This window comes from Ambystoma mexicanum, chromosome 3p (genome assembly GCF_040938575.1).
Source record: "Ambystoma mexicanum isolate Mex_15411 chromosome 3p, UKY_AmexF1_1, whole genome shotgun sequence".
NCBI classification, from domain to species: domain Eukaryota; kingdom Metazoa; phylum Chordata; class Amphibia; order Caudata; family Ambystomatidae; genus Ambystoma; species Ambystoma mexicanum.
In genome coordinates, this window is record NC_090925.1 from 1,057,457,872 (window position 1) to 1,057,485,261 (window position 27,390).

A 27,390-nucleotide genomic window follows, 5' to 3' on the forward strand; every position below is an offset into this window, starting at 1 on the left:
AGCTTAAAAAGGGAAGACCTAGTTAGTACTGGATAAGCAGGAATGGCTTAATAAGGTATGGGACATTTATTCAATGCAGAGACTGACATATCTGGCACACAATGATGTGAGATCCTTTGATGAAGAATGGGGCCTATTCACTGAGAAATGTGGAACACGATGAGGCTACCGTGTGCGGGAGTTCGAATACTTTGAGAAGGGGACCTGAGAGGGGAATAGGAAAGAGGGAATTCAGAAGAATCGATCATTTTTGGGGAAGGTTGGGGTGGATGGTTCAGAAGGTTGATGGGGTAGGAGCAGAGATGATATATGGGGATGAACGTTCTTCCATTCCCCAAAATGACTTTAATACAGGTTTTAATTGAGAATTGATTCAGATTTATAAAATGAGTCTTACATTATTAATCAATGGTCATGACTGTGCGTACCTCGAAAAATGTAATCCCATGAATGTCTCTCTGTTCCCCCTGCTGTGTGGATGTTTTAATTTCTGTTTGTTTGGCGGGAGAGTGGGAAATATTACATGTCAGAAAATATAATACAAAAAAGTTTTTTTTTAAAACACAAAACTGCTGGCTGTATTTATCCCAAATCTGTCCTGGTCATTGAGTCAAAGCATTGTACCCAAGCCGTTTCTTATTTGGTCCAATTCCACCCAGCAGTTTTTGTGATTCGGCCTTCTCAAAATTGGACGTTTCTCTATGGGAAAATAATTGGGAGTAGGCTGAAAAGAGCGTTTTTTGCTTTCTTAATAATACTTTCAGCTTTCCCAACATTTCCAGACTACGGGTGCCAGTGACAAACTTTTGGTTTGGAAAATATCAGCCAAATTCGTCCTACAAGACAAAAGTTATTAGCAATAGAATTTTCGTATTTCCTATGACTCCGAGGTATCACCTTAACTTTGTGGGAAGTATGACCTTTGCAAACAGACAAGCGGCACTCTTGAATATTTATGAGCCCCTTGCCGGGAGGGGAATGTTGGATCAAAATTTTGGATTTTTACCTATTTTAGAAGACAACCATGATCTATGGGCCTCATTACGAGGTTGGCGGTAACCCTGTAACACCAAATCTGGCACCTGACATTACAAGCCCTTCGCGGCGCAGGAACTCAGGCGCCGGATTTCGTAACTCCCCATTCACATAGACTCTATGGGAGCGGGGAGGCGGAAGCACGGGCACCATTGCTAACAGTACCGGTGCTTCCGTGACAAGACTGCCTAACGGGGCGGCTGCCCTCGGCTGGTCAGACCTGCCGGCTGTGACAGCCCCAGCAGGCAGACTTGTGTGGCGGTCCGGAAACAAGGGTGCCAGTAGACTTACCGGCACCCTTTTTTCTGGACCGTCACACTTGCAATGTGTCCCAATGTGATTTATATAAACAACATTGTCTTACAGAAAAACCCCAAAACTGTTTGTTTTTAAACTACTTCTCATTTTTGTCACCAAAACATATCTCAATTTCAAACAACATTTGCTCCATTTCTACTTTCTTCTCAGAGTTTTCACATACATCTGAATATCATTGCTGGTTGTGAATAATAAAGGTTGAAAAAAGTGACATTAATTCGAAGTCACCAAGGAATTCTGTCATCATGGGGCATTGCTGCTGTATCATGTCAAGAACACGTCTATACTCTTCTCATAATTTGGTATTTACAGTAGTTTTACGTTAAATAATTCATCTAGCTAAAACTCTAAATCCAGGTGCAACACTGTCGCCCCTGCCCTTTGTAAGGCAGTTTTCATAATTTGCTGTGTTTGCCCTGTAATAATAGGGTTCTTTTCTCGAAGTGTGTGTTCCATGTCCTCACAAACTGGAAAATGCCTCTGTCTTTCCGTGTGATAAGCAAATCAATGTTACATTCACTTTTAAATTGTTTCTTAATTGTAGAGAACATGCTTAAAATTCTGCTCACTAAGTCCACTTCAATATCTCTTTTAGCGAACTATTTGCCGTCATGTATTAAACATTATTTCTAAAACGCTTCAAGAAAATGAAACTCTTAGAAGAAGACTAGTGATGTGCAGTCAGGTATGTTGCGAGGGTAGGTAATCTACCTATTCCAATTTCTAATGCTGTGTATAATTCTATGTCAATGTCATTGCTACAGTATTAAGCATGAGAGAGAGAGAGGAAGAGAGGGAGAGGGAGAGGGAGCCCAAACACCATTCTGGTTCACGGTTGTTTTAATTTCTTAGCTCTTAATAACACTGTGTTGCAGCCTTGCAGCTTCCTCTGGAAGTTCCTTTTAACTTCAGATGATGAACAGTGTAACGTAAAGATGGCAGAAAGGTATGCACACTCTAGATGCCTGTTCTGGATGCCATTCAAACATTGCAATTTTTGTCCCATCACTGTGCCAGAATGAAACCTTTCACCATCAAGGACTACTAACTGTTCCCTTCTTTGAAAATCGATGAGGACAGAAGGATAAAATGTCCTTCCTTCTAAAAGACCTTCTAACACAAGATGCACAGCTTATTGTTCATCTCCAGAGTTGTCATGAATTGGGGATATGTGGTACTTTTCTTTCCTGTCTTCCTCACCCATAAATGGACATTGCACTTCATTCCGAGTTTGCTGGTAATTCGATGGTAACTATCAAATCACCACCAAAATCGGTTACCGTTGTAGAGGTGCAGTTACATGCCTCTGCAGGAAATCCCCCCCACTTCCTATATGTTGGTAGTCTGAGATTGTGCCGTGTTTGACACCAGCAGTTGTGCCAACACTGCACCGTATATTCGAATGAAGATACCCATTGAGACAACCCTATGTATCCTATGACATGTATCCCCGAGGAGACGACAATCTGAGGGAGGAACTCCGTGAAGGAATATGAAAAAGAGCAAAAAGAGAAGCTAGTGACGTCACATGAGATATGCGCGACGTCCCGAGATATTGGCTTCAGAGGATGCATGGATCCTACAGAAACTAATGACAAAGTAAAGAGTCAAGGGAACTTTTAAATACGAAAAAGAAGATTACACGTATACGAAGTGCTTCAGAGAATCAGCCGTTCAATAAAAATGCAAGGTAGACTAAGTCATAATAGAAGCTGGCTATATCTAGTGGATAGAATGCAGGCGAAGCCGCCATTGTATAGAAGCTGGACGTGGTTATGATACATTTTAGTAAGCCAGGACCCATGAAGAAGAGAGGGAGAATTGTGTTGCAGCAAGAATAAGCTGAAATCTTGGAGCTACATGGCGAGGCTGTCTGGCCTGGTATCAAAACTGAAGCAGCCAAGGTCGGCTATCTATTCTTGAAAGGAGTGAACATGTGAAGGATGAAAATGCCAGGTTTTATTCATTTAAGACATTTAAAACCTGCAAAATGTACCAAATCGTGGTCTCATGTTACGTGAGCCAAGGATGAAAATTAAGTTGAACTCGGAGTACTAGAACAGCGATAGTGAGTGCTCACACTCCCATGTATTCCCAGAGACAAAGATACTTTGCATGGCCAAGTTCAAAGACAATCTTCATGGCAGAAGCCTTGGGTGATGAGAGAGGTTGGGCTAATTGGGTGGGGAGATAGAGTCAGGCCCACCTCCTTGCACCTGGGTCTGGGCTTACATGCTGCTAAGTGAACCGAATGTTCCAGACATGACACAAGCATGCCAACCTGTCTGTATAACGAAGGACCTTATAGTTTGAAGACCAATTGAAAACCGTGTACTTAATGGTTTTGAAGATGACATGTTTTAGAGGTAGGCATGTATTATCCACCTGACAGTGTGCAGCCAATCACAATCCCAGTTCCTATGTAATGTATACTTAGATGTTCCCCTTAAGTCTATCACAATCCCTAGTAGGTTTTTCATTATTTGCCATGTAGTATGACATCACCTCTGACGTATTTTTAGTATAAAGTCTATGTTTTGTGAAAAGATCACAGAGAGAAATTGAGTGAACGTCCGTTGATGTCCGTCGTAACTCCCTGTTTCAGATAATTGTTAATAAAACAGTACTTTGCCATCTTCCTGAGTTGGTTCGGTTATTTGGACTCAGAGTTATTCTGTGAACCCATCCATTGCATGCACGTTATTAAAGGGTACTAAGCTCACTGGTACTGCCACTCGGTCCCGTTCATTTACCACAGGATTGCAAGTGATGGTATGGTGGTTAGTTCCCATTTATGAAGTCCAAAGGTCTTCATGGGGGATTGTGGCAGATTTGCTTTGTGTGTTAATTCTGCCACACTAAATCTGCCGATTTCTGGTGTAAAAGTGGAGGATTTATCTCCAACATCATACAGGAGGTAAATCGTCCACTTCAAGGCCATACCCATAGTTTGGAGGTGTGGTAATTCCGTTACGGCCAGAAAAAGTGGTGGTAACAGAATCACCATGGCTTTGTTACAACTTGTGATGATGCCCTTTGTTTGGTCTAGCTTACGTTTATCATGTCTTTTTTCCCAGTAATGAATTTTTAATCCGTTTCTATGCGTAATGAGATGACGGGCTTTGCAGCCCTGGCAGAGAGTTGGAGATCTCTGGGGGCCAGGGACAGCATACTGGTTTGTGATGCCATCTCTGAAGGTTGTATATGGAGTATCCTCCAGAACACTCAACTCTTCATGAAGGGTGCTCTGGCTGTAAGGGAGTGTGTTGGGGTGTAAGACCCATGCGGGAGACAGCAAAATATCACTTTCCAGCCCAATCCAAAGAGAGGTATAAAGTGACCCCAGAAATCATCTCTTGAACACTTTGCGACGCAGGAAAGGCAATAAGAAAGAGTGGCGATACATGGACCTGAACCTGGGACCTTCCTCCACACATACCATTCTCTCAAACCCAGCTTGAGGGCTGTGAGGTGGAACGTGGGACCACTCACAAACACAGATATATTCTCCATAAAGAAAGTAGCCCACAGAGGGACTTTGTGGCCAGCGGCACGTTCACCAGCCATCATGCCAGTAGTAGCTACAAAAAAGAGAAATAGGACAGTCAGTGGGGAGTCATGGAGCCCCTATTTTGGATGTGCCTAAATTCAAAATGGCGGTAGTACTTCCTAAGCGCTGGTTCAGAAGCAATTCTCTAAATGAGAGAAACAACAAGGGAAGGAATATGCAACACATAGGAACAACTTCCAGTGAGGAAGGTGCACCTAGGGAGGCGTTGGACATTTGTTGCAAGCACAATCATGATACAAGCACAGAAAGGAATGTAAATTTCTGCTTCCTATAAAACAGGACAGGAAACCTCACACTTTGAGCAACAAGGTATTCCATTGGGAAACTCACTAACTGCCCTTCCCAGTTGTAATTGGGCCATTTCTCCTCCTCTACCACCCTCTCTACCTGTGGTGGCCCCCAGGGCTCTATCCTAATGCCCTGGCTCTTCAATATCTATCTTGCCCCTCTTTCTCATTGGATCTCCTCCTTCTATCCTCATTTCCAGTGTTATGCTGATGACACACAGCTTTCCTTCAAACTGCCCTCTACTTTCCCCTCTTCCTCCTCCCTCCTCCCCGACTGTCTGTCTGCCATTCAGGCATGGTGCTCAGCAAACAATCTCTGTATCAATGCCAGTAAGACAGAGATGCTCCTCACCTGGACACCTGTGCCCTCTTTTCCTTCTATTCTTTGGCCACCCTCCTTGGGCCTTTTACCCACACCATCCTGTGAGGCAGAAAACCTCAGGGTCATCTTCGACTCAGCTCTCTCCTTTACCCCTCACACCATGGACCTTACGAAAAAGTCCCACTTCCAGATCTAACTCCTCAGAGGCATTCTTCCTTTTCTCACCTTTCCCCGGAAGCTCAATGTCTCCAGAGCTCTGGTCCTTTCTAGACTGGACTACTGCAACAACCTCTTTCTCAACCTTCCTCTCTCCTCTCTTTGCCCCCTCCAGCTAATCCAGAATAAGGCTGCAAGAACCCAGGGACCGTATCTCTCCAGCCCTAAAATCTGTTCACTGGCTTCCGGTGGCTTCAAGGATCAAATTCAAGACCCTCTGCATCATTCACAAGGCCTTCTGGGGCCAAGCTATCTCCAACTCTCCCTGAATAAGTGCTCCATTGCTAGAGCCTTACGCTCCTCTATTTCTAACTCTGTGACTGCAAACGTTTCTCTAAGCAGAGAGTGGGTGGCAGATCTCCCTCCGCCGCTGGTACCTCCCTTTGGAACAGCCTCCCTGCCCCTCTCAAATTTGAGCCAGATCTCCTTAAGTTCCAGAAACTGCTCAACATTCTACTCTTCTCAACCTCTTTCCCCCCCTTGCTAATCACCCCACTGCCACTGCAAGGCATAAATTAGTTTTCAAAAACTGATTAGCAAAGTTTGCTAATTAAAATGTTCTTGATTAGCAAACAAACCTATTTAATTTTTTTTGAATTTTTTTTTTTAGATTGTGTATAATCAATAAGATTTTTACAAGATCATCAAGTTGATACAAAAAGAAGTCAGCATTGTTTGTTTTAAAGAGATTCCGTAGTTGGTGTGTCATAGTTTCTGTCATTTCAGGAAATTTCTTCTTTATTCAGTTATTTTTTTTCTTTTTTTTTCTTTTTTCTGGCGAACCCTCTGTCACTACAGCGAGGGGGCTTTTATCAATTTCATTGCCGCTTCTAGGTTCTTGTCGCTATGGTCCATCTTGTTTTTTCTCCTGCCATTAGACGGTTCCACCAGACTTCTTCTTCGGTTTGTGCTTAATCTGCAAAAAGTGGTGTCAGAAACGCCACTCGATACTGTCTCGTTTTTGGACAAGTCATCAGGAGATGTCTTAAAGATTCCCGTTTTGTGGGATCTTCACACAGTCTGCATTTGTCAGAGGGCGCAGCTGCCCTGATTGTGCGAATTTCTTGCGTTAGTAATAAGTTCAAGTGTGCTCTCATGAATACTTTCCGGAGAGACTTGTCTGGAAATTTGGAACAATATGTCAAAAGCACTTTTAGTTTGTTCGTAGTGGAGGGCAAATGGTCTAGTAATCTGTTTGCTGTCGCTTTCTCGCACATGGCAATCCAGTCTTGATTTTCCATTTTAGTTTTGACTCTTTGAGGGTTGCAGATCAGGTCTTCTTGTGTGCACGCTCAGTCAATTTATTGTTTAGTATGTTCACCCACGGGTTTAGTGCTTTGCAGCGGCCACTTTTGATTTCCTCAGCAATGATGTGGTATACTGGAAGACTGTCGGGAGCTAGAATCTTTCTGAGCAGTTGCATACGACTTTGCTCTACTGATGCTAACAGAGATAAGAGACCGAATTTGCGCCAGATCGCCGCCATCAAGGTTGACTTTGGGATGCCCAAGACTGATTTCCATAGGTAACAGTTGTGTTTTAGCCACAATGAGGCTGGGATGTTCAGAGTGACGTCCATTCCGTAGACCAAAGAGGGAACTACTTTGGTTTTGTAGAATTGGATGGCTGGGATTAAAGGAGAATCTTCCATATTTTTTGTCGATCATCCGTGTTTGAGCTGTTGGGTTTATTGTTTTGTCGCACAAAGCCTGCTGCATCTCTGCCTCATTTCCTGAGCAGTCGCTAAGCATTCACAGACATTTGAAATGGGAGACAACTTCTTTTTTTATGTTGTCGAGAGTCCAATGTGCCTTCTCCTTTTTCTTTTTAGATTGTTTTTCCAAGATCAGTATTTTCGTCTTTGACTTGTTGATTACAAGATTGTTTTCCTTTATATATTGCGCCAGGTTGTTTAGATGGCGTTGAAGGCCGATCTGCGTTTGGTCTAATAAGATCAAGTCGTCTGCGTAGAGGATTCGAGAGACTGTCTTGTTGCTGATTTACAGGGGGAATGATCTCAGTTTAGTTTCAGTGTTTTTGAAGTCCCCCAGGAAGGCAATGAAAAGTGCAGGAGCCTTGTTTGACTCCCGTTCCGATATGATTTCCTCTGACAGCAAACCCTGCTGACTTAGGCACACCCGAAGTTTGGTATTTGTGTGAAGGGTGATCACCGGTTCCAAGATTGCGGGCGGGCAGTTCCAAGCTTTCAGTTTCTTCCATAATTTTTGCCGATTCACCTTGTCGAAAGCTTGTGACAGGTCGACGAAAGCTAAAAAGACTCTGAGAGCTCCCGTCCTGGTTTTGCTTTTTATTATGTTCAGGAGCAAGATGTTTACTTAGGTGCTGGCATTTTTCGGGAAGCCCATTTGGAATGGGTCGAAACAAGGCGATGCTCTGTCCCAGATCTGGAATCTTGCTAGCAGTAACGTGGCAAAGATTTTTCTGATGATGTCCAAAAGTGCAATTGGGGGGTAGTTGGCGGGATCGTCTCTCTTGCCCTTTTTAAAAATTGGAACTACGACTGCTTGAGACCAGGATGTTGGAGTCTGCTTTGCCTTTCTGCATTGCGAGAAGATTTTGATTATGAAAATTGACCATTCTTCAGGATGTTGTTTCAGGTCAATGTTTGTCAAGCCGTCCGGCCCGGGCACTCCTGAAGATTTGAGTTTGAGGATCACTTTTTTAATGTCCTCTACGTCTGTTAATTCCGCCCATTTGGCTTCTGTGGTTGGTTCAGGTAACAGCGTACTAGTTGTTGGTAGAGCAAACAAGTTAATGAAGTATCTTATCCAGTTTGGCTCAGATACTGAGTTGATAAGCTGGCTGTTTGTTTGAAGGTCTTTCTTTTTGATAAGAGCCCAGAAGTCGTGAGATTACTTGGTGCTTAAGGTCTTTAACATTTGCTACGCATCGGACTGATAGAGGTTAATCCTGTGGGCTTTCAACCATGATTTATTTATTTTTTTAAAATAATTTTTATTTTATATAACACACCAAACATTACAATACTTGGGACTTCCATCATCAAATTCAGCATCTTAGCGTTACAATCAGCATTCTTCAGTCCCGTAAAACTTGAGCCAATATGTCCTTGTCATCATCCTGTGATTCTTCAGGCGGGTTTACCGTTGTCTGTTTATCCGTATCAGCATCACTCTGATCGGGCTGGGGGGGGGGCTCTCATGGTAGCCTCCATTCAATTAGGGGTCATCTTCCTCCTGCCCTCCCCTGCAAACCGTGTCAAACCAAACAGCCGTTTCTGCCTCTGCCCATTTTAAGAGGTCAGCCCACCACAACTCTATCCTTAGCCTCTGGGCTGCCTTCCAGCACATTGCTATCCTTCGTTTGGCCAGGATGTATGCTAAGTCTTTCATTTTGCTTATGTGCCTTAAATTGTGTGGCCTAGGGAATCCCCCCAGCATGCATGCCCAGGCCGACTCCACCTCCAGTGTAATACTGATTCCTGCTAAGCGCGTCTTCAATTCTTGCCAAAACCGCCCCACCCCAGGGCAGGCCCAGAACATTTGTAGTAGCCCAGCCTCCTCCTCCTCCCCACACCTAGGGCATTTCTGAGTCGTTTGGCCACCAAACCTGGCAATCTTACTGGGGGTGAGGTATGCTCTATGTGTGACATATAGTTGGATCTGCTGGAGCCTTGCGTTCCCGGACACTTTTTTATGATATCTTTGGGCTCTTTCCCAGAGCCCATCCGACATGGGCTCCCCCACCTCTTCTTCCCAAAGTTGTCTCAATTGGGTCAATTCCTTCCCCACCTTGGACCCCAACAGTTCGTATATGCGGGAAATCTCATGCCCACTCTCTGAAATATATATAGCCTCCATGGTGGCATCCGGTTGTTCGGTGAGCACCGCTGTTGGCCACTTCGCTCGCACTCTCTTGACAATTCTGGTGTAAGTTATGTACTGCCCTCTTATGCACCCCAGTATCTTCTATCAGGTGCGGGAACTCTATTGCCTCCCCTTCCAACCATATGTCTCCCAGGGTGGCCAAGCCCACTGATTCCCAGTACTTGCGGACCCCTTCTATCAGCTGGGGATCCTCTCCGCATAGTGCTGCCAGCGGCACCTGCATAGAGTACGGCACCGGGTATCCCGCCATCTGCCACGCTCTGTGCCACATCTCCCATCCCAGAACCAGCAGCCCCACCATCCCCAGGACCCTTGGCTTGGACAGCCACACCACTTCTTTGAGGAAGAAGGGGGTCGGTTCCCTGCACAGCAGCCTGGATTCTGCCGTCTCCTCGTCGGACAGCCATCTCGCTACATACTGCAGCTGCCCTGCTAGATAGTATAGCTCAAAGTTTGGCAGATTAATCCCTCCCGTCACACGAGTTTTGTAGTTTCCAAAGGGCCACCCTGTTCCTGGAGTTGTTCCAAATGAAGCCCCTACACAGGCTATGGAGGCTAGCGAAAAAGCGCCTCGGGATCACATGCAGAATGTTAACAAAGAAATGCAACAGTCTTGGCAAGACTACCATTTTTAGCAGAGCAGCTCTCCCCACCATAGCCAGGGGTAGCCTGGACCAGAATCCCATGCTGTTTCTAATTCCTTCTACTGCTTTTACTGTGTTGCATGTATATTCCTCTTCTGCCGTATGGTATATGTCAATTCCGAGGTATCGGAACGACTTGGTGTGCCAGGGTATCGGTATTATTGGCAGACTCCCAGGCAAGACAAGCTTGTATCTCTCCAGAGGGAACACGCTAGACTTCTTGGGGTTAACCGCTGTGCCAGAGAGAACGGCAAATTGCTCCATCACGTCCAGAATGTATTGCATGTTCTCTTCTGGGTAGCGCAAATACAACAGTATGTCGTCCGCATATAAAGAAACAAGATGCATGCCACCCGCAGTATGAATACCTATCTCCTCATATTGCTGTCTCAGACAGGTGGCCAGTGGCTCCAGCGCTAATATGTATAACATGGGCGACCACGGGCAGCTCTGTCTAGTACCTCTGCTTAGTTGACATTTGTCCGATATGATAGCAACCGTTTTGACCCTGGCAATCAGGGAGCTGTATAACATTTTCACCCACCTGAGGTACCCCGGCCCCATTCCATAGCCCTCTAAGGTCGCGATCAGTCAGGGCCATCTCACTGAGTCGAAGGCCTTGACCACGTCTAGTGAAACTATTGCCAATTCACCTGGGTCTTCTTTTGTTTGGTCAATGATGTGATGCAGTCTTCTGAGATTATCAGTTATGTTCCTGCCCGGGACATAGTGTCATGTCACGTGGGAGACCGGGGTCTGCCGCTCCCTTTTCCTCCTGGCGAGTCTACCCGCGCGTTCGCGTCTGGGGACTCGCCAGGGGAGGAGCGTTTGGTGTTGGGGCCGGCGGTCTACGGCGCATGCGCGGGAGACCTCTGTCTCGGTTCCGCGCATGCGCCGTGGACTGGGCTCGCCTCCTCGGAAGGGCTTGCCTTCCAGGCCTCGTTGTGGGTTCGCCGGTGCCCGGAGACGAAGCGGCTTGCGTTCCAAGCCTCTCGGGCGCCGGCGACCCATGAAAGAGGCCGCAAATCGATGCAAGCTGCGTCTCAACGCGGTTTGCTTCGCTTCGCTTCGTTGTCCTGTTTACCTGCAACTTACCTGGGTCCTGTCCTGGGCCAGCCTGCTACTTATCTGGGTCCAGTCTTGGGCCTGCCTGCTTACCCCTACTTGGATCCTGTCCTGGGCCTACCTGCTACTTACCTGGGTCCTGCCTTGGGCCTGTCTGCTTACCCCTAATTGGATCCTGTCCTGGGCCTGCCTGCTACTTACCTGGGTCCTGCCCTGGGCCTGCCTGCTTACCCCTACTTGGGTCCTGTCCTGGGTTTACCAGCTACTTACCTGGGTCCTGTCCAGGGCCTATCAGCTTCTTACCTGGGTCCCACCTTGGGCCTGCTTGCATACCCCTACCTGGGTCACCCTGGGCCTGCCAGCAACTCTCCCGGGTCCACCCTGGGTCCGCCTACTCAGCTCCTTATTGGGCCAGTCTGCAAGTTATATCTGGTCCCCCTCATTCCTGTCTGGCCAACTCCTGAATCTGATCCTGTGGACTGTCGGAACCACCAGCACCTGCCAAGATCTCTTCTTTCTGCGGTGTAGACCTTTCTTGCCGCGCCGGACATTTTTGACTACTGCTGCAGTACTTAAGCTCTCGGAGTAATTGTCATCGGACTTCATCTTGCCAGCGATCTTCACCAGGACAATGGCCTCACCTGTCTGCTTGCACAGTCACTTTGTCACGTTAATCAGGAGAGTGCCTTTCGTGACATTGGGAGTCGGTCCATCCTCCACCCAATTCCGATTTTGGGTGGTGGGGAGGCTGGTTCTTCGTGCCACTAGTTCATCTTTTCACGGGCTCCAGACTGGCGACCTCTGCGAGATCGACCACCAAGACATCAGGTACGCGGCCCTCTCGGGCTTCCCAACTTGACAGATTGAGACGCCTGCCTTCAGACCTGGAGATGGAGGATTTGCAAGACATGCGGAATGAGTTACTAGCACTCAGGGCCGAGATGACTGCCCTGCGTCAGGAGAATCAGACGTTACGCCAGATGATAACCCAAGGAGCGTCCAGTACCTCTCAGGTGGAGGGATCTTTGGCTCACACAACACCTATCAAGTTTGATGGAGACCCGAGACGGGTGGCTGAATTTTGTAATCACTGCCGGATTCATTTCCTTTTCAGATCTACTTACTTCAACAACGATAGGGCCAAGATCGGGTACATCCTGGGGAACCTAACTGGGAACGCGTTAGCCTCGGCAACTCCGTTTGTGGTTACAAACAGTCCCATTTTGAATGATTTTGCTGCCTTTGAAAAAGCATTCCTTCAGGTGTTCCAGACGCCTAATCTGGCCTCCGTTGCACAGAATCAATTGATGGATTACAAGCAGGGAAGCGCTGACATTATAACTTACATCAGCTGCTTCCGACTTTTGGCTACCGACTCCCAATGGCCAGAAATTACACAGAAGACTCTGTTTCGCCGAGGCCTGAGAGAGGAGTACAAGGATGAGTTACTCCATATCCCCGAACCTGAGAGCCTCCAACTTTTGATTGATCAGGTGCTCCGTATTGACCAGAGGTTAGCCGAACGAAAGGCTGAGAGACGTCGACTCGAAAGAAACAATCCCAGGACGACCTGTTTACCCGCAGGTTCGTTCGGTCCTCCTGAATCTGGATCGGAGCCTATGCAATTAGGAGCCATCAGAGGTCCATTATCTGAGGAAGAGAAGAAACGGAGGAGGTCCTTACGTTTATGTCTTTACTGTGGAGCAGCCGGGCATTATCTGGGTACGTGCCCTTTGCGTCCGCAGAAGCAGAAGTCGGGAAACTAGGAGACCTGTCGTGTACTGGAAGGGCAACGACAGGTCTCATTCCATCTTCAGACCCTTCAGTTATATGTTCGATTCGTCTTCCCATGCAACCAGCAGTGTTACAGACCTTGAAGATCCAGATTAAGTTGCCTGACAGGAACCTGGAAGTATTTGGTCTGTTGGACAGTGGGGCTTCCGGCAATTACAACGACGAGACATTCGCCTCCAGACACAAGATACCACTCATTTCCAGACACACACCTCTAACCGTGGAGCTCATAGACGGAACTCCCTTGTCTTCCGGGCCCGTCCATCAGTTCACAGTAGGTCTAGCCCCCCAGATTGCTGACCATTTCGAAGAACTCGCCTTGGATGTAATAAAGTCGACTTACAAAGTGGTCTTGGGGTTACCTTGGCTGCAATACCATAACCCGGTGATAGACTGGAGAACCCAGACTTTGACCTTTTCATCCACTGTTTGTGCCCAGGAATGCAAGCTACCGGCTCCTACCCTGGCCGTTTCGACCCCCCTGGAAACATACGGCAGAGGGGTCTGTCTATGTTCTACGTCTCTGATCCCACAGGAGTACACCGACTTCGAACAGGTATTCTCTGAATCTGGCGATATACCTCTTCCTCCACATCGTTCCTTTGACTGCTCCATTGAATTGTTGCCGGACTGTGACATTCCCCATGGGAAATTGTATGCCCTAACACGGGACGAGAAGCAGGTGCTTCAGGAGTACTTGTCGGAGAGTCTACAAAAGGGATACATAGTGCCGTTTAAGTCGCCCGCAGGATTTCACATGTTTTTTGTAAAGAAGAAGGAAGGCACTTTGAGACCCTGTGTTGACTACCGGCAACTGAACGACATAACAGCAAAAGACCGTTATCCTTTACCTCTGATTCGCAGTATTCTTGAGACCTTGCATACTGCTCGGGTCTTCTCCAAATTGGACTTACGCGGAGCCTACCACTTGGTACGTATCAAGAGTGGGGATGAGTGGAAGACAGCCTTCAAGACACCTTTTGGGTATTTTGAGTATAGAGTCATGCCTTTCGGCTTATGCAATGCCCCCGCTGTTTTCCAACGATTTATGGACTACATCTTTGGTGATCTGCTTGGCTTATCCGTCTGGGTGTATTTGGATGACATCCTGGTTTTTTCCAAATCCCTAGACGAGCACGTGGAACATGTTCGTGAGGTCCTTCGTCGGTTGTCCATTAATAATCTATTCGCTAAGGCGGAGAAATGCTGCTTTCACCAACCCAGCATCGAGTTTTTGGGGTTTGTGATTAATCAGGAAGGGATTGGGATGGATCCCAAGAAAGTGCAAGCCTTACAAGAGTGGAAACATCCTCATGATATCAAGTCTCTTTAACGCTTTCTGGGATTCGCTAATTTCTACAGGCGCTTCATTCCACAGTTTTCTCAGATCTCTGCGCCCCTCACCAGGCTAACCAGCAGCAAAATCGCTTTCAAGTGGGATTCCATGGCTTCTCAGGCTTTCAACACCTTGAAGTCAGCTTTTATGGCTGCCCCGATTCTGCGCCATCCACAGGAGGAGTTACCCTACATTGTGGAGGCCGACGCTTCCAGCTTCGCGGTCGGAGCCGTTCTCCTACAGAAAGACCCGACTACGTTGGTAGAACATCCAGTGGCCTATTTTTCTCGCAAGCTGAATCCCAGCGAAAGAAACTACGCGGTGATTGAAAAAGAACTGTTGGCTATTAAGACCGCATTTGAGGAATGGAGACATTTCCTTCTCGGAGCTCGCTTTTCCGTGGAAGTGCGGACAGATCATCGCAATCTGCAATACCTTCGCTCCTTGCAATGTCGAACTCCTCGTCAGGCCAGGTGGGCCTTCTTCTTCTCTCCGTTTAAGTTTCATGTTACTTACATCCCGGGAACCTCCAATTTGAAAGCGGATGCACTCTCCAGGTCCCTGGAGAATGTGGAAGAGGCGTCCTGCCCAGCTCAGCCACTGATATCCCCTCAACATTTCTTGCTGACTTTGTCTCCTCACCTTGAGTCCATCGTGGACGCCACTCGGACGGATCCCGAAAGAGCGACCCTTCTTAGTCGTCAATTTGTGTCTGAACAAGATGGGCTTTTGTTTTTTCGAAAAAGGCTGTACATTCCTAAGGGAACTATTCGGAATGGCATTTTGCATGGGTTCCACGATTCGCCTATTGGAGGACATCATGGGATAAGAGCCACACAGGAGTTGATATCCCGACAGTTTTGGTGGCCTGGTTGGGCTACCGAGGTCCAGAAGTACATCGAAAGTTGTCCTATTTGTGCCCAGTGCAAGGTTCCTAGAAAACGACCGTTGGGATTGCTGGTACCTACGGAAATAGCACCTTACCCATGGCATACCATCGCCACCGACTTCATTGTGGATCTGCCTCCTTCAGAAGGGTTTACTTGCATAATGGTAGTTGTGGACAGTTTCACTAAACTAGCCCATTTCATCCCATTTCGGAAGATCCCTACAGCGACCCAGATGGCTTCAGCATTTCTGCATGAAATCTACCGGTTACATGGCCTACCTGAGAAGATCATTTCGGATCGAGGGACCCAGTTCCTCTCATCGTTCTGGAGCAAGGTGTGTTGTCACCTGGGAATTCATAGAGCTCTAAGCTCGGGCTATCACCCACAGACCAATGGGCTCACCGAAAGGACCAATCAAACTTTGGAAGAGTACCTCCGCTGTTTTGCTAATGCTACTCAGGCCAACTGGAAAGCTGGTTTAGATCTTGCAGAAGTGTCTTACAGCAATACTGTTCACGCTTCCATTGGAGTCAGTCCGTTCTTCTGCTCTACTGGTCTACATCCCCGATTGATGCCTTTTCATCCGGTTCCTTCCAGTACTGTCCCATCCGCTGATGGCCTAGTCACTCATATTCAGAAACGACAGGAACTAGCACGCAAGATCCTGAGAGAAGCCAAGGATCGGATGAAGATACAGGCAGACAGGAAGAGGAGTGTAGAACCAGATTTTCAGGAGGGAGACAGGGTGTGGTTATCCTCAAAGAACCTGCCGCTTCACAACTTGCCCGTCAAACTGGCTCCCCGATATTTTGGGCCATTCGTTATTACCAAGCGGCTGTCCGCTGTAGCTTTCCGTCTCCAATTACCCCCTTCTTGGCGTATACATCCCGTTTTCCATGTGTCCTTGTTGAAACCTTATGTGGTCGATACCTACGGCCACACCTGTCCTCGCCCGGCCTCTGTCCTGGTGCAAGGCGTTCCGGAGTTTGAGGTTCACGAGATTTGTGATGCCCGTTATCGCAGAGGGGTACTCCACTATTTAGTTTATTGGAAAGGGTACCCGGCCTGTGATCGTACATGGGAACCACACCAGCACGTGCATGCCCCCCGTCTGGTACGTGAGTTCTATAGACGGTTTCCTTGGAAACCTGGGGCCCCGGGTCTTCCAGGGAGGGGGCATAGTGTCATGTCACGTGGGAGACCGGGGTCTGCCGCTCCCTTTTCCTCCTGGCGAGTCTACCCGCGCGTTCGCGTCTGGGGACTCGCCAGGGGAGGAGCGTTTGGTGTTGGGGCCGGCGGTCTACGGCGCATGCGCGGGAGACCTCTGTCTCGGTTCCGCGCATGCGCCGTGGACTGGGCTCGCCTCCTCGGAAGGGCTTGCCTTCCAGGCCTCGTTGTGGGTTCGCCGGTGCCCGGAGACGAAGCGGCTTGCGTTCCAAGCCTCTCGGGCGCCGGCGACCCATAAAAGAGGCCGCGAATCGATGCAAGCCGCGTCTCAATGCGGTTTGCTTCGCTTCGCTTCGTTGTCCTGTTTACCTGCAACTTACCTGGGCCCTGTCCTGCGCCAACCTGCTACTTATCTGGGTCCAGTCTTGGGCCTGCCTGCTTACCCCTACTTGGATCCTGTCCTGGGCCTACCTGCTACTTACCTGGGTCCTGCCTTGGGCCTGTCTGCTTACCCCTAATTGGATCCTGTCCTGGGCCTGCCTGCTACTTACCTGGGTCCTGCCCTGGGCCTGCCTGCTTACCCCTACTTGGGTCCTGTCCTGGGTTTACCAGCTACTTACCTGGGTCCTGTCCAGGGCCTATCAGCTTCTTACCTGGGTCCCACCTTGGGCCTGCTTGCATACCCCTACCTGGGTCACCCTGGGCCTGCCAGCAACTCTCCCGGGTCCACCCTGGGTCCGCCTACTCAGCTCCTTATTGGGCCAGTCTGCAAGTTATATCTGGTCCCCCTCATTCCTGTCTGGCCAACTCCTGAATCTGATCCTGTGGACTGTCGGAACCACCAGCACCTGCCAAGATCTCTTCTTTCTGCGGTGTAGACCTTTCTTGCCGCGCCGGACATTTTTGACTACTGCTGCAGTACTTAAGCTCTCGGAGTAATTGTCATCGGACTTCATCTTGCCAGCGATCTTCACCAGGACAATGGCCTCACCTGTCTGTGCTTGCACAGTCCCTTTGTCATGTTAATCAGGAGAGTGCCTTTCGTGACATTGGGAGTCGGTCCATCCTCCACCCAGTTCCGATTTTGGGTGGTGGAGAGGCTGGTTCTTCCTGCCACTAGTTCATCTTTTCACGGGCTCCAGACTGGCGACCTCTGCGAGATCGACCACCAAGACATCAGGTACGCGGCCCTCTCGGGCTTCCCAACTTGACACATAGCCCGTTTGGTCGGTGTGTATCAGTTTACCAATGACGGCCTTAAGCCTATTTGCCAGTACAGCAGTGAGGATTTTAATATCCTGATTGAGCATCGATAAGGGCCTGTACGACCCACAATCCGTGCTGGGCTTGTCCGGCTTCAGAAGCGGAATAATCACTGCCTATCGCAGGGTCTCTGGTAGCCTGCCCTGCTCATACGACTCGTTAACCATGGCCAGCAGCGGGGGTAGCAACTCTTCTTTATAGGTTTTATAAAATTCACTCGGAAGCATCTGACCCAGGGGCCTTACAGGTGGGCAGGTGGCGAACCACTAGTTCGAGTTCTTCCATTGTAATAGGGGCATCCAGGTCTGCGCGTTCTGCCTCATCTAGCGTTGGTAGGCCCATGTCCTCCAGTGTTGCCCAGATTTCGTGGTCTCTTGGACCGCCTGGGTCCTCATAAAGATGTTTATAGAATCTCAGGAACTCTTCATTCACCCCCTCCTGGGTATTCTGGGTCCGCCCCCCCTCCCCTTTGATTTCCCTGATCACCGTTCGTGGCGTCTCCCTCTTGTATAGCCAGGCCAGCAACCTGCCCGGCTTATCTCCCCCTGCGTGCTGTCTCTCCACGTATTTCTTATAGCTTAATTTACATAACCTGTCCCAGCATTCCCCACTAGCTTGTTGTAACTGCCTTATCCTGTCTCTTTCATCACCAGAGGTGCCTCCCTTATGCATCCTGCCCTCCAGCTCCTCCTCAATTCCCTTCAACTCCTGCTCTATGCTCCCCTGGAACCCCCTATACTTCGAAATGGCAACCCCCCTCAAAACCACCTTAAACGCCTCCCATACAGTTTCCATAGAGCTAACACTACCAGTATTTATCTCAAAGTACCCGATGATCGCTTCTCTTAAATCCTCCTTGAATCCCGGTCCTGCAGAACCTAGGCTCTGAGTTTCCAAGTGGGAATCCGCGCCCTGAGAGGTTGATGCCGCCACTCCAGGACCAGGGGGGAGTGGTCCGAGAGCACCCTGGCTTTGTATTCCGCGCCTTCCATCTCTCCTGCCAACTCTGTGGAGGCGAACACATAGTCTAATCTTCTATGAAGGTTGTGTGGTGCTGTATGATGCAAATATTGTCTATCCACTGGATGCAGCTGCCTCCAGACGTCAGCTAAGTCGAAGTCTCTCAGGAGGGCCTGTAGCACCTTTGCTGCTGGGGTTGGCTTGTCTATCTTACTATCCGATCTGTCAACCTTAGGATTAAGAACACAGTTAAAGTCTCCTCCCCACAGGATCCCGCCACCCAGCAGAGGGCCGATTTTACCGTACAGGGTCCTAAAGTAAGCCGCTGTGTCCTGGTTAGGGGCATATAAATTTACAATACACACTTCTCGGTTTTCTAATATACCCTTCGCAACGATCAATCTGCCGTCTGGGTCACCCGTGATCTGAAGCAGCTGAAATGGCACCTGCGGAGCCACCCAGATGATAACTCCTCTCGGTAGGGATGAGTATGTGGCCCCCACCAGGCACCCCCTCCACTTCTTCTTAACCACCTCCAATTTCTCCCTAGTGAGGTGGGTCTCTTGCAATAATGCTATATCAATCCTCATCATTTTCAGATACAGCATCACTTTATTACGGTTCAGATAGTTGTTGAGGCCCCTGACATTCCAGGTAACCACTCTAAGGCACCCTGGCGCCATAACCATGATATCCCGCACTCCTTCTCCACCTCTTATCCCGCCTGTTAAGTTTCACGTTTTGGCTCAATACCCTTTCCCTCCCATCGAACTTCCCCACTGCCCCCTTCCCAACACCCCATTCCCAAACTTCAAACCACTGCACACCCCCCTCATCTTCCCACAGCCCCCTTCCTCGGCCCCAATCCCAACAAGTGCCCAGCTTCATCCCTGGATCTCAGGCCCCCCCGCGTTTGGTTCTGCCCTAGAAGGCCCAGAACCCAGCAGGGTGTCACCGGACTACCAGTGACCTAACTAAACTATTCGTTATGTGGGTATGAGGTCATGCTCCATGTAGCTCCTATATCTATATCAAAGTTTCTAGTGCCACCGTATCATACTTATAACTGTAGTTCTAAACACACTCCTCTGCCGGTTATATGCAATGCTACATTCAAGTCCCATTGTCATAAGCTGCAGCACCTAGGGTACTACAGACGCGTGTTACTTATCTCCACCTTCGGTTCCTTGGATATCCGGTTCCTGGGGACAGCTGTGCGCATCCAACCATCCCATGGCATCCTCTGGGGTGTCGAAAAACAAGGTTCTGCCCTTGTGGAATACCTTCAGTTTAGCTGGGTAGAGCAGCATATATCTATGGCCCGCTTCCCGCAGTCTTCTTTTCACGGACCCGAAGTTCATGCGACTGCGCTGTACTTGCAAGGTATAATCCGGGTATGCCGTTATGTTCGCTGCCCCTCTTTGTATCGTGCTACCCTTCCGAAAGTGTTCAAGGATTTTTTCCCGGTCTCGGTAGTTTAGGATCTTAGCTATCACCGGCCTGGGGTAGTTCCCCGGTGGCGGCTTCCTCATCAGAGTCCTGTGCGTCCTCTCTACAGCGAACCCCTGGGGTAGGGCTCCCCCAGTTATCTCCTGCAATAACATAGACTCAATGTATTCCGTAGGGTTAGTTCCCTCAGCTCCTTCTGGCAATCCGACAATGCGAATATTGTTTCTTCGGGCACGTCCCTCCGCCTCTCCTGCCCTATTCTCCAGGTTGTCCACACGTTGTACCAAGGCGTGAAGTTCAGATTTATGGGCCGCATAGGCCGCCGTGTTCGGGGCCACCTCTTTTTCCAGGTCCTCCGTGCGCGTCACTAGCAATCTTACGTCTTGCCGGAGAAGATTTACGTCCTTCTGCACCGCTCCAACTTTGAGCTCAAGTGCATCTTTCAAATTGGTCATTGCCAGGCCCAGTTTGGTCTCCCAGGTCACTTTCAGGTCTGCAATCTCTGCAAGTACCTCCTGGTTGCCCATAATGTCTGGGCCCCCATCAGGGGTCTTGACTTTCTTCCTGGCCCCTTCAGCACCTGGTGATGTTTTGGCAAAATCATCCCGTGTGGGCTGCTTGCCTTTCTGTCTGATGGGTTTGTTGGACATCTTGATGCGTCAGGGTTAAGTGGGCCGGTCCCAATGCATACTGTCCTCTTTTAGAGAGTGCCAAGTTGCCCAAAATGTCCGGGCCCAGCCCGATCGTTTCAGCGGTGTCCTCCAGCAACTTATCTTATTTCCGGAATGGACTGTGTCCTTCCACGTAACCATGTGGGTTAATTCCTTCCTCACAGGACTCAGGTTCCTGCCCAAGTCGATCTGGGTCCCCGGGCTTTCCGCCTGGCACTGGTGTGACTCTGCGGGCTCTGATGGCCTCCCTTGCTGGTCCCCACCTTCAAGGGGTGACCCCGTACACCTTCATCTGCAGTTGCCATTCGCGGCCACCTCGGGCACGTTGTATGTGTTCCTTTATTCCCACTACAGGCGACTGCAAGTCTCTGTGTATCTATCTAAGCCTGTCTGTGCCCATGAATGGCTGGATCAGCATTTATGAGTTAAACGTAGGCGTGTCTTATGATTCATTGTACCTTTGTACTAACTAGCCTGGAGCTTGTTGCAGGTTGGGTTGCAGGTGTGTGCCTGCGCTTCTTTGTCTCGCGTTGCGGCGCTGTGTTTAGTTTATCTCGTGCATTTCAGCATGTTATCAGCTACGGTGCTCGTTTCTCTTCTCCTGTCACCTCATCAAAGGAGACAGACGCTCCCAGCATTGTCTCCCTCTGAGCGATCTGCTCGGTGCAGAGCGTACAGGGCAGCTCCCCGCGTCTCTATATGCACGTCTTCCCAGGCGTACGATTCAAGCCATCTGTGTGGCGCGGGAGAATCCCATGCGCTTTCTCCCGAGGCCAAGCATTTTTATTCGTCTCGGTGCGCTCTGGGCACACCGGCAAGCGGCAACCCCCCCACTGGTTCCGGGTTTCTCGTAAGTCACCCTGTGTTCTGCGGGCCTTCGTGCTGTTTCTTCTGCCGCCGGTCCGCTGCACCTTACTGGATGCACACGACTATCTGTGCGAGTCCGCTCAGGACCTTGGGTGTGTATCAGCCTGCGCACACTCTTTCGTCCGCCGTAAGCAATATATATGTGACTTCCATCTAAGTTCCAGCATTATTGGTCCTCCAGCGCTCGCTTGACTTGCCCACAGGCGGCCACCCCCACACGGGTTCCGAGTGTCGCATCAGTCTCTTTGTCTGCCACGGGCCGCCATCTTGTTTCCTTTGCCGCCGAGCTGCTGCACTTCTCTTTTAGCTGGGTGCATATGAATCACTGTGCCAGTTCGTTTAAATTGCAGCTCCAGTCATGCCCTGGGTATTCATCGCTTTGCACACGCAATTCCGGCCGTCGTGGACAGTTTCTGCATGGCTTTTTTCCCCCGATCAATTCAGGATCAGCAGGAGCCCCTCGGCACACACGTCCTCTTACATGGCCTTGTAGCCACGCCCCCAACCATGATTTATATTTCCTTGTCTGCGCGGCAAGAGCGCTTGTTGCATCATTGGTGTTTTTGAGCCTGCATATACGTTTCAGTTTTCTCAGTTCTCTTCTTTTTGTTACCAACGTTTTATCATAGACATGTGAATTGTTGATATCCATTTTGTTGGTCTCATTTGTCCGACTTTATAGATTGATAGCAGAGGGAGGTAATTTAGTCTAACCGTCGCTGTTTGGACAGAATGTTCAGCTAATGTAGTATTATATTTGTTAGTTATCTCCATTATGTTGGCCGCTGTTAGTCGGAGACGAGTTTGCTGGGTGGTTGACTCAATATTTGTTTTGTAAAAAATTTTTTGCGGACAGCTAGTGGTCCAAGACAGACACAGCAGATTATGATCACTTTCTTTAGTTCTTGTTACTTCAAAGGACTTGATGTATGGGAGCAAGGAGCGACAAATATGAAATGGAGAGTGGCCGCTGAGTTGGCACGTTCCCAGGTAGGTAGGGGAAGGCTTATTTCCCCATAAAGTAGCCACATTGTGGACATTTCTTGAGTTCATGAGCTTCATCCAAACCGCACCTCGTTCAGCAGCTGCTGAGTGCAGTGATCGGTTTGTTGCGCTATCGGTGGCTGTTTCACATTTGGCATTTAGATCGCCACAGATGATAATGTGGGTAGTCTCATACTCAAAAAAAATCTTGTCTATAGCATCAGCTACAGATGTGCAGAAATTGGAGATCTTGGTTCTCTGCGGGTTCCAATACAAGTTGATTATCGCTAATTGTGTAGTGGTCCAGTTTGACGTGCCCAGCTTAATATGGTGCCAGGAAGTTATATCTGCCAGAATTCCCTACGAATCCACAACTTTTTTTTGGATGCTGATCCCCGAATTAGAGCGAGCTGTTAATAGCAGACCTGAGGATGGGCGGCCCATGAGACCTTTGATAGCCGGCGATATTTCAGTCTCATATCCGTCTATGGAGGGCTTCTCCATCAACCAAGTCTCCTTTAGAGAATTTTGTAGATCCCTAAATCCTGGGTCTCTGGTCTGCGTAAGTATTCGTGACCACGTGTGCTCCATGAGCCCATCTTTAGGGTTTTCTTTGGTGGGGAGTTATGACGTTGCTAAGAGAGTTTCCACATTGTTTGCCCTCTGGCTGTCACTGCTATCTCACCGATTTGGTTTTTAGGACATCTTTAAACCACTTTCAGGGACTAGATGATGCGTGATCGTTGTTACGGTCCGTCACTTTCATTTTAACAAGCGGTTCCCGAAGGTTTCGTTGTGTTGTCCTTTTGATTTTTTTCCCGATTGGTCAACTTTGGGGAGGTCGCCTGAGTGCTTGTCGTTCTTGGGCAGCCAAAGTTCCTGTCCGACGTCAGTCTCTCTCTTCCACTGGTTTCCGCCTTGTAGTATCGTTGTTGGTTTCCTCTTTCCGGCTGTTCTGATTCTGGACCAGATTTTCTTGGTCGATTTGCTTCAGGGGATCTCATATGGTTTTCCCATGTCTTGTTTTTGTAAAGATCTTCCGTTGTAGATGTGTACCAGTATTTTCTTGTTTCCTTGTGGTTTGATAAAAGAGGTTTGTGATTTTCTGGTTTCGAGAGTTCATGAGGCGGAAGCCCATGTTTTCAAGGTCGGTATATACTTCTTGTGGGATTTCTCGTATTGCCAATGCTTTTATGTGGAGGTATGCTTTTGCTTTCTTGTCGTTGTGGTATGGCTCTATCAGTGTGAAATCTTCCGTTTTCAAGGATCAGAGATTTTCCACTTTTCCTAATAGTTTAAGTACTAAGTTTCTGTTTAGAATCAGGTAGTTGTGACCACTAGATATTTGCTTGATCTTGAAGGTGCGGCTTTGTTTTGTTTGCGAATGTGGGTATTCAAGGTAGAGTGGGGTCGCTGTTTTTCAAATGAGTCTTTATGCAGCCGTTTGGTCGGCTCGGTTCACGTTGTTTTTGAAGAATGACTTTTTCACTTTCTTTGTGAGTATATATCAAGAGGTCTCCTTTCGATTTCTCTGACTGGTTAACATTAGAGGACTCAAGTTTGGTCTGGGCTGAGCTGCAAGTTGGTGAGTGAAAGAAGGCTTTGTGTTTAGAAACTGGTGCAGTTGGTGGAGTGTCAGGGTTTACAGGGAGGTCGTGGTTCCGAGGTGATGTATCTGGGCAGTCTTCTATTTCATCTGCTAGATCTAAGTGAAGAGTTATGTTCATCCGTGAGTTATTTGCCATGAAGTCTTTGACTGTAATCAGTGATTTAGCAAGGTCTATCACCTCAAGGTCCACCTGAGGCTTATCTCGTAGAGTGATAGCCGGGGGAGATTTTTTGTGGCCGTAGGTTTAGTTGAGATTTGAGTATTTGACTGGCCTGCTTTGAATATGACCGGAATGTTTGTGTCTACTTCCTTCCGTAGTCCTGGGTGGTTGCTGGTGACGGCCCCCTCCACAGTTTCCGTTTGTCTGCGGCATTGCTGTTTCGTTTGGGGGCCCCTGGCTGTTATTTGTTGTCCATTTTGTTGATGGTAAATAGCCTTTTGCAGGGGCAGTTTGAATCCCTAAGGCCGAAGTCTGCGGTTGAGGTAGGGGCTGCTTTTTTTTGTTTGATTTTTTTCTTCGAGTACATCGATTCTTGATTCCCAAAGGGATTATGCTCGAGTGCCGTTATGAATCCTTCCACGAAGATCAGCTTTGAATGCATCATTGCTGTCACAGTTATGCTGTCTTTTATTGAGTCGCTGATCGCTTCATAAAGCTTTCCAAAAGGGGCCAGTGCAATTGTGACAGCCAACATGATTGTGAGTAGATCAGGTTTTTTTGTAGGGGAGTCTTTATGTGATGCCATGGGTATCTCGCTCAGTCTTCTATTTTTAGCTGGCGTGTGGGCCTTCGGAACACCACGATGGCGTGACGGGGAGTGAGTGTCATGATGCCTACCCCCAGGGACCCAGACCAAGTCCAGCAACCCCGGAAGCAGGCATCAAGTTATACTAAGCAAACCCAACAACCCCTGTTAGAGGCTATTTGGGTGCAGTCCTGGCGCCATAGGCGCCAGGCTCATAGATTAAAACTTACCTGATGCAGACCATGCTGCAAGCTCACCTGATGCAGACCATGCTTCAAGAGCTCCAAGTCAAAGGAAGCTTGGAAGGGACTACTTTACCTAAGGGACTATTTTTTACTCGGCTGGGGCTGGGGAGGAATACTTACCTGGGACTACTTTGGAGGCTATTTAAACCACGCCTGCGTTATTCTGCATCCAGCAGCATAACGTTCACCGTGCCTGCAAGTCTGCATCCAGTCTTCTGCCACGCCTGCCTCGAGTCCAGAGCTCCGAGAAAAAGGGGAGAGAAGGAGAAAAGGTTAGAACAAGAGCAATACCTTTGATCCTTACCTGAATTCCCGATCCATCGCGCCTTTGAGCTGGAAGAAAGAAGTTATTTTATGCGCGTCGCCTGCAGCAGCGCTGCGCTGAACTCACCGGCCTTCGCAGCATCTTCACATTCCACTGTATCCTTCTGCATGCTCCCGCCGCACTCCGGCACCTAAGGGGAAGACAAGAACAGCAAGGTGAGCCAAGGGAATACACAGAGGCAATATTAGTTACCCCCCTTAGACTTACCTGATTTTACCACCGGGGGTACTATTCCTCTTCACGGGTCGGCGCAGCTTCCACTGCATTCTCGCCGAACCCCGGCCCCTAAAGGGAAACAAAAGGACAGCAAGGTGAAACAAAGGGACAAACAAGGGGAAACCTCCTCTCCACAATAGACTTACCTGATTTTACCACCAAGGAATTATTCCCTGAGACTTCCTACTTTCTCTCAGCGCCTGAATAAGGGAGAAAGCAACAGGTTACATATTGACATTATTTTATCGAACTGTGTTGGATAATACAAATCCTTACCTGAATATTACTGGTTGCCACGAGGAACTCTTCGCTAGGGTCAAGCTGCAACCTGCAAGGAATCGGACAAGAGTGAAAGTCAGACATTTGAACTCTTACGAACTACATACTTACGGAGTCTTGCCGGGAATCTCAAAGTCAATATTGTTCTGGAACTCACCAATTCCTTCGAGCCAGTGAAGCAACTGGTTATCTACGCGCCCCCAGAGCTCATCTTTCCAAACCATCAGGTGAGACTATAAGAGGGGACACCAAAGGTGATCAGTGGGGAGAACAGCAGGAGTGGGGGGGGGGGGTTAACTCTCAACTCCACGGGTGGTTAATTCCCTTTCTCCATTTGCAGAAGAATATTCCTACTGGCCAAGCAAACGAAGCTGGGTGGGCCAGTCCAGTCCGTTTACTCAGCACTACGCCTCACATTGGTGGAGACTGCAGCTGTCCAGTTCAGATCGACGCCCCTGTGGGAGCCAGGTGAGCGTAACAGAACGCGAAGCCTACCCACAAATTCCCACCCGGGCGTTATGGGTACCTCAGAAACTGACCAATTGGCCCAATTACTAGGGGAACTGAGGGCTGAAGTGCATTCCGCTTGTCAAGAAACCAATGCCCTTAGGAGAGAACTGATTTTGTCAAGGGAGCGAACTGATGACCTTGCTAGGCAACTACTGCAAAGCCAGGGTGGACAAGCTCCCCTACCAGGTCCCAGGGGGAATCCAGCTCCTGTGTCATCGAGTAACCCTGTGCAAATAAACCTACCAGGAAATATTCCATTAGCTCCGCCCGAACGCTTTGCCGGAGATCCCAAAAGGTTTGCTGTGTTTATGAACCAATGCCGCTTGCACTTTTTATGCAGAATTGGAGCCTTCCCAAACGATCAAGCCAAGGTAGCCTTTGTATTGTCATATCTCAGCGGCAGTGCAGCTGATTGGTCAATTCCACTAGTTACTCAGGATGACCCAATTCTTCGGGATTTTCAGGGCTTTCAAATGAGCATGGAAAGACTATTTGCCCGGCATTCCCAAGGACAGGCCCTGGATAACGAACTTTTGTCCCTACGACAAGGTAACCAGGATCTTCTATCCTACATTGCGACCTTTAATAGGTTGTTAGTGGAAACTGGATGGCCTGAGGTAAAACGAATCACGTTATTTCATCGAGGGCTTCGAGGAGAACTCAAGGATGTCTTGGCTCAAGTCGTGAACCCACCTCAAGACTGCGCTGAATATATAGACTTAGTGGTCCAGTTAGATCATAGACTTCAGAAC

The 27,390-nt window shown here is 48.6% G+C and overlaps 1 protein-coding gene across 1 annotated transcript in view; it reads left to right on the forward strand.

Annotated features, from left to right (window-relative positions):
• Positions 1-27,390, forward strand: part of LOC138581240 (uncharacterized) — a 254,083-nt gene that overhangs the window by 80,179 nt on the left and 146,514 nt on the right. Inside the window, exon 3 of the mRNA XM_069652421.1 lies at positions 1,949-2,038. Coding sequence (XP_069508522.1) covers positions 1,949-2,038 — 90 coding nt within the window. The remainder of the gene's footprint in view (positions 1-1,948; positions 2,039-27,390) is intronic.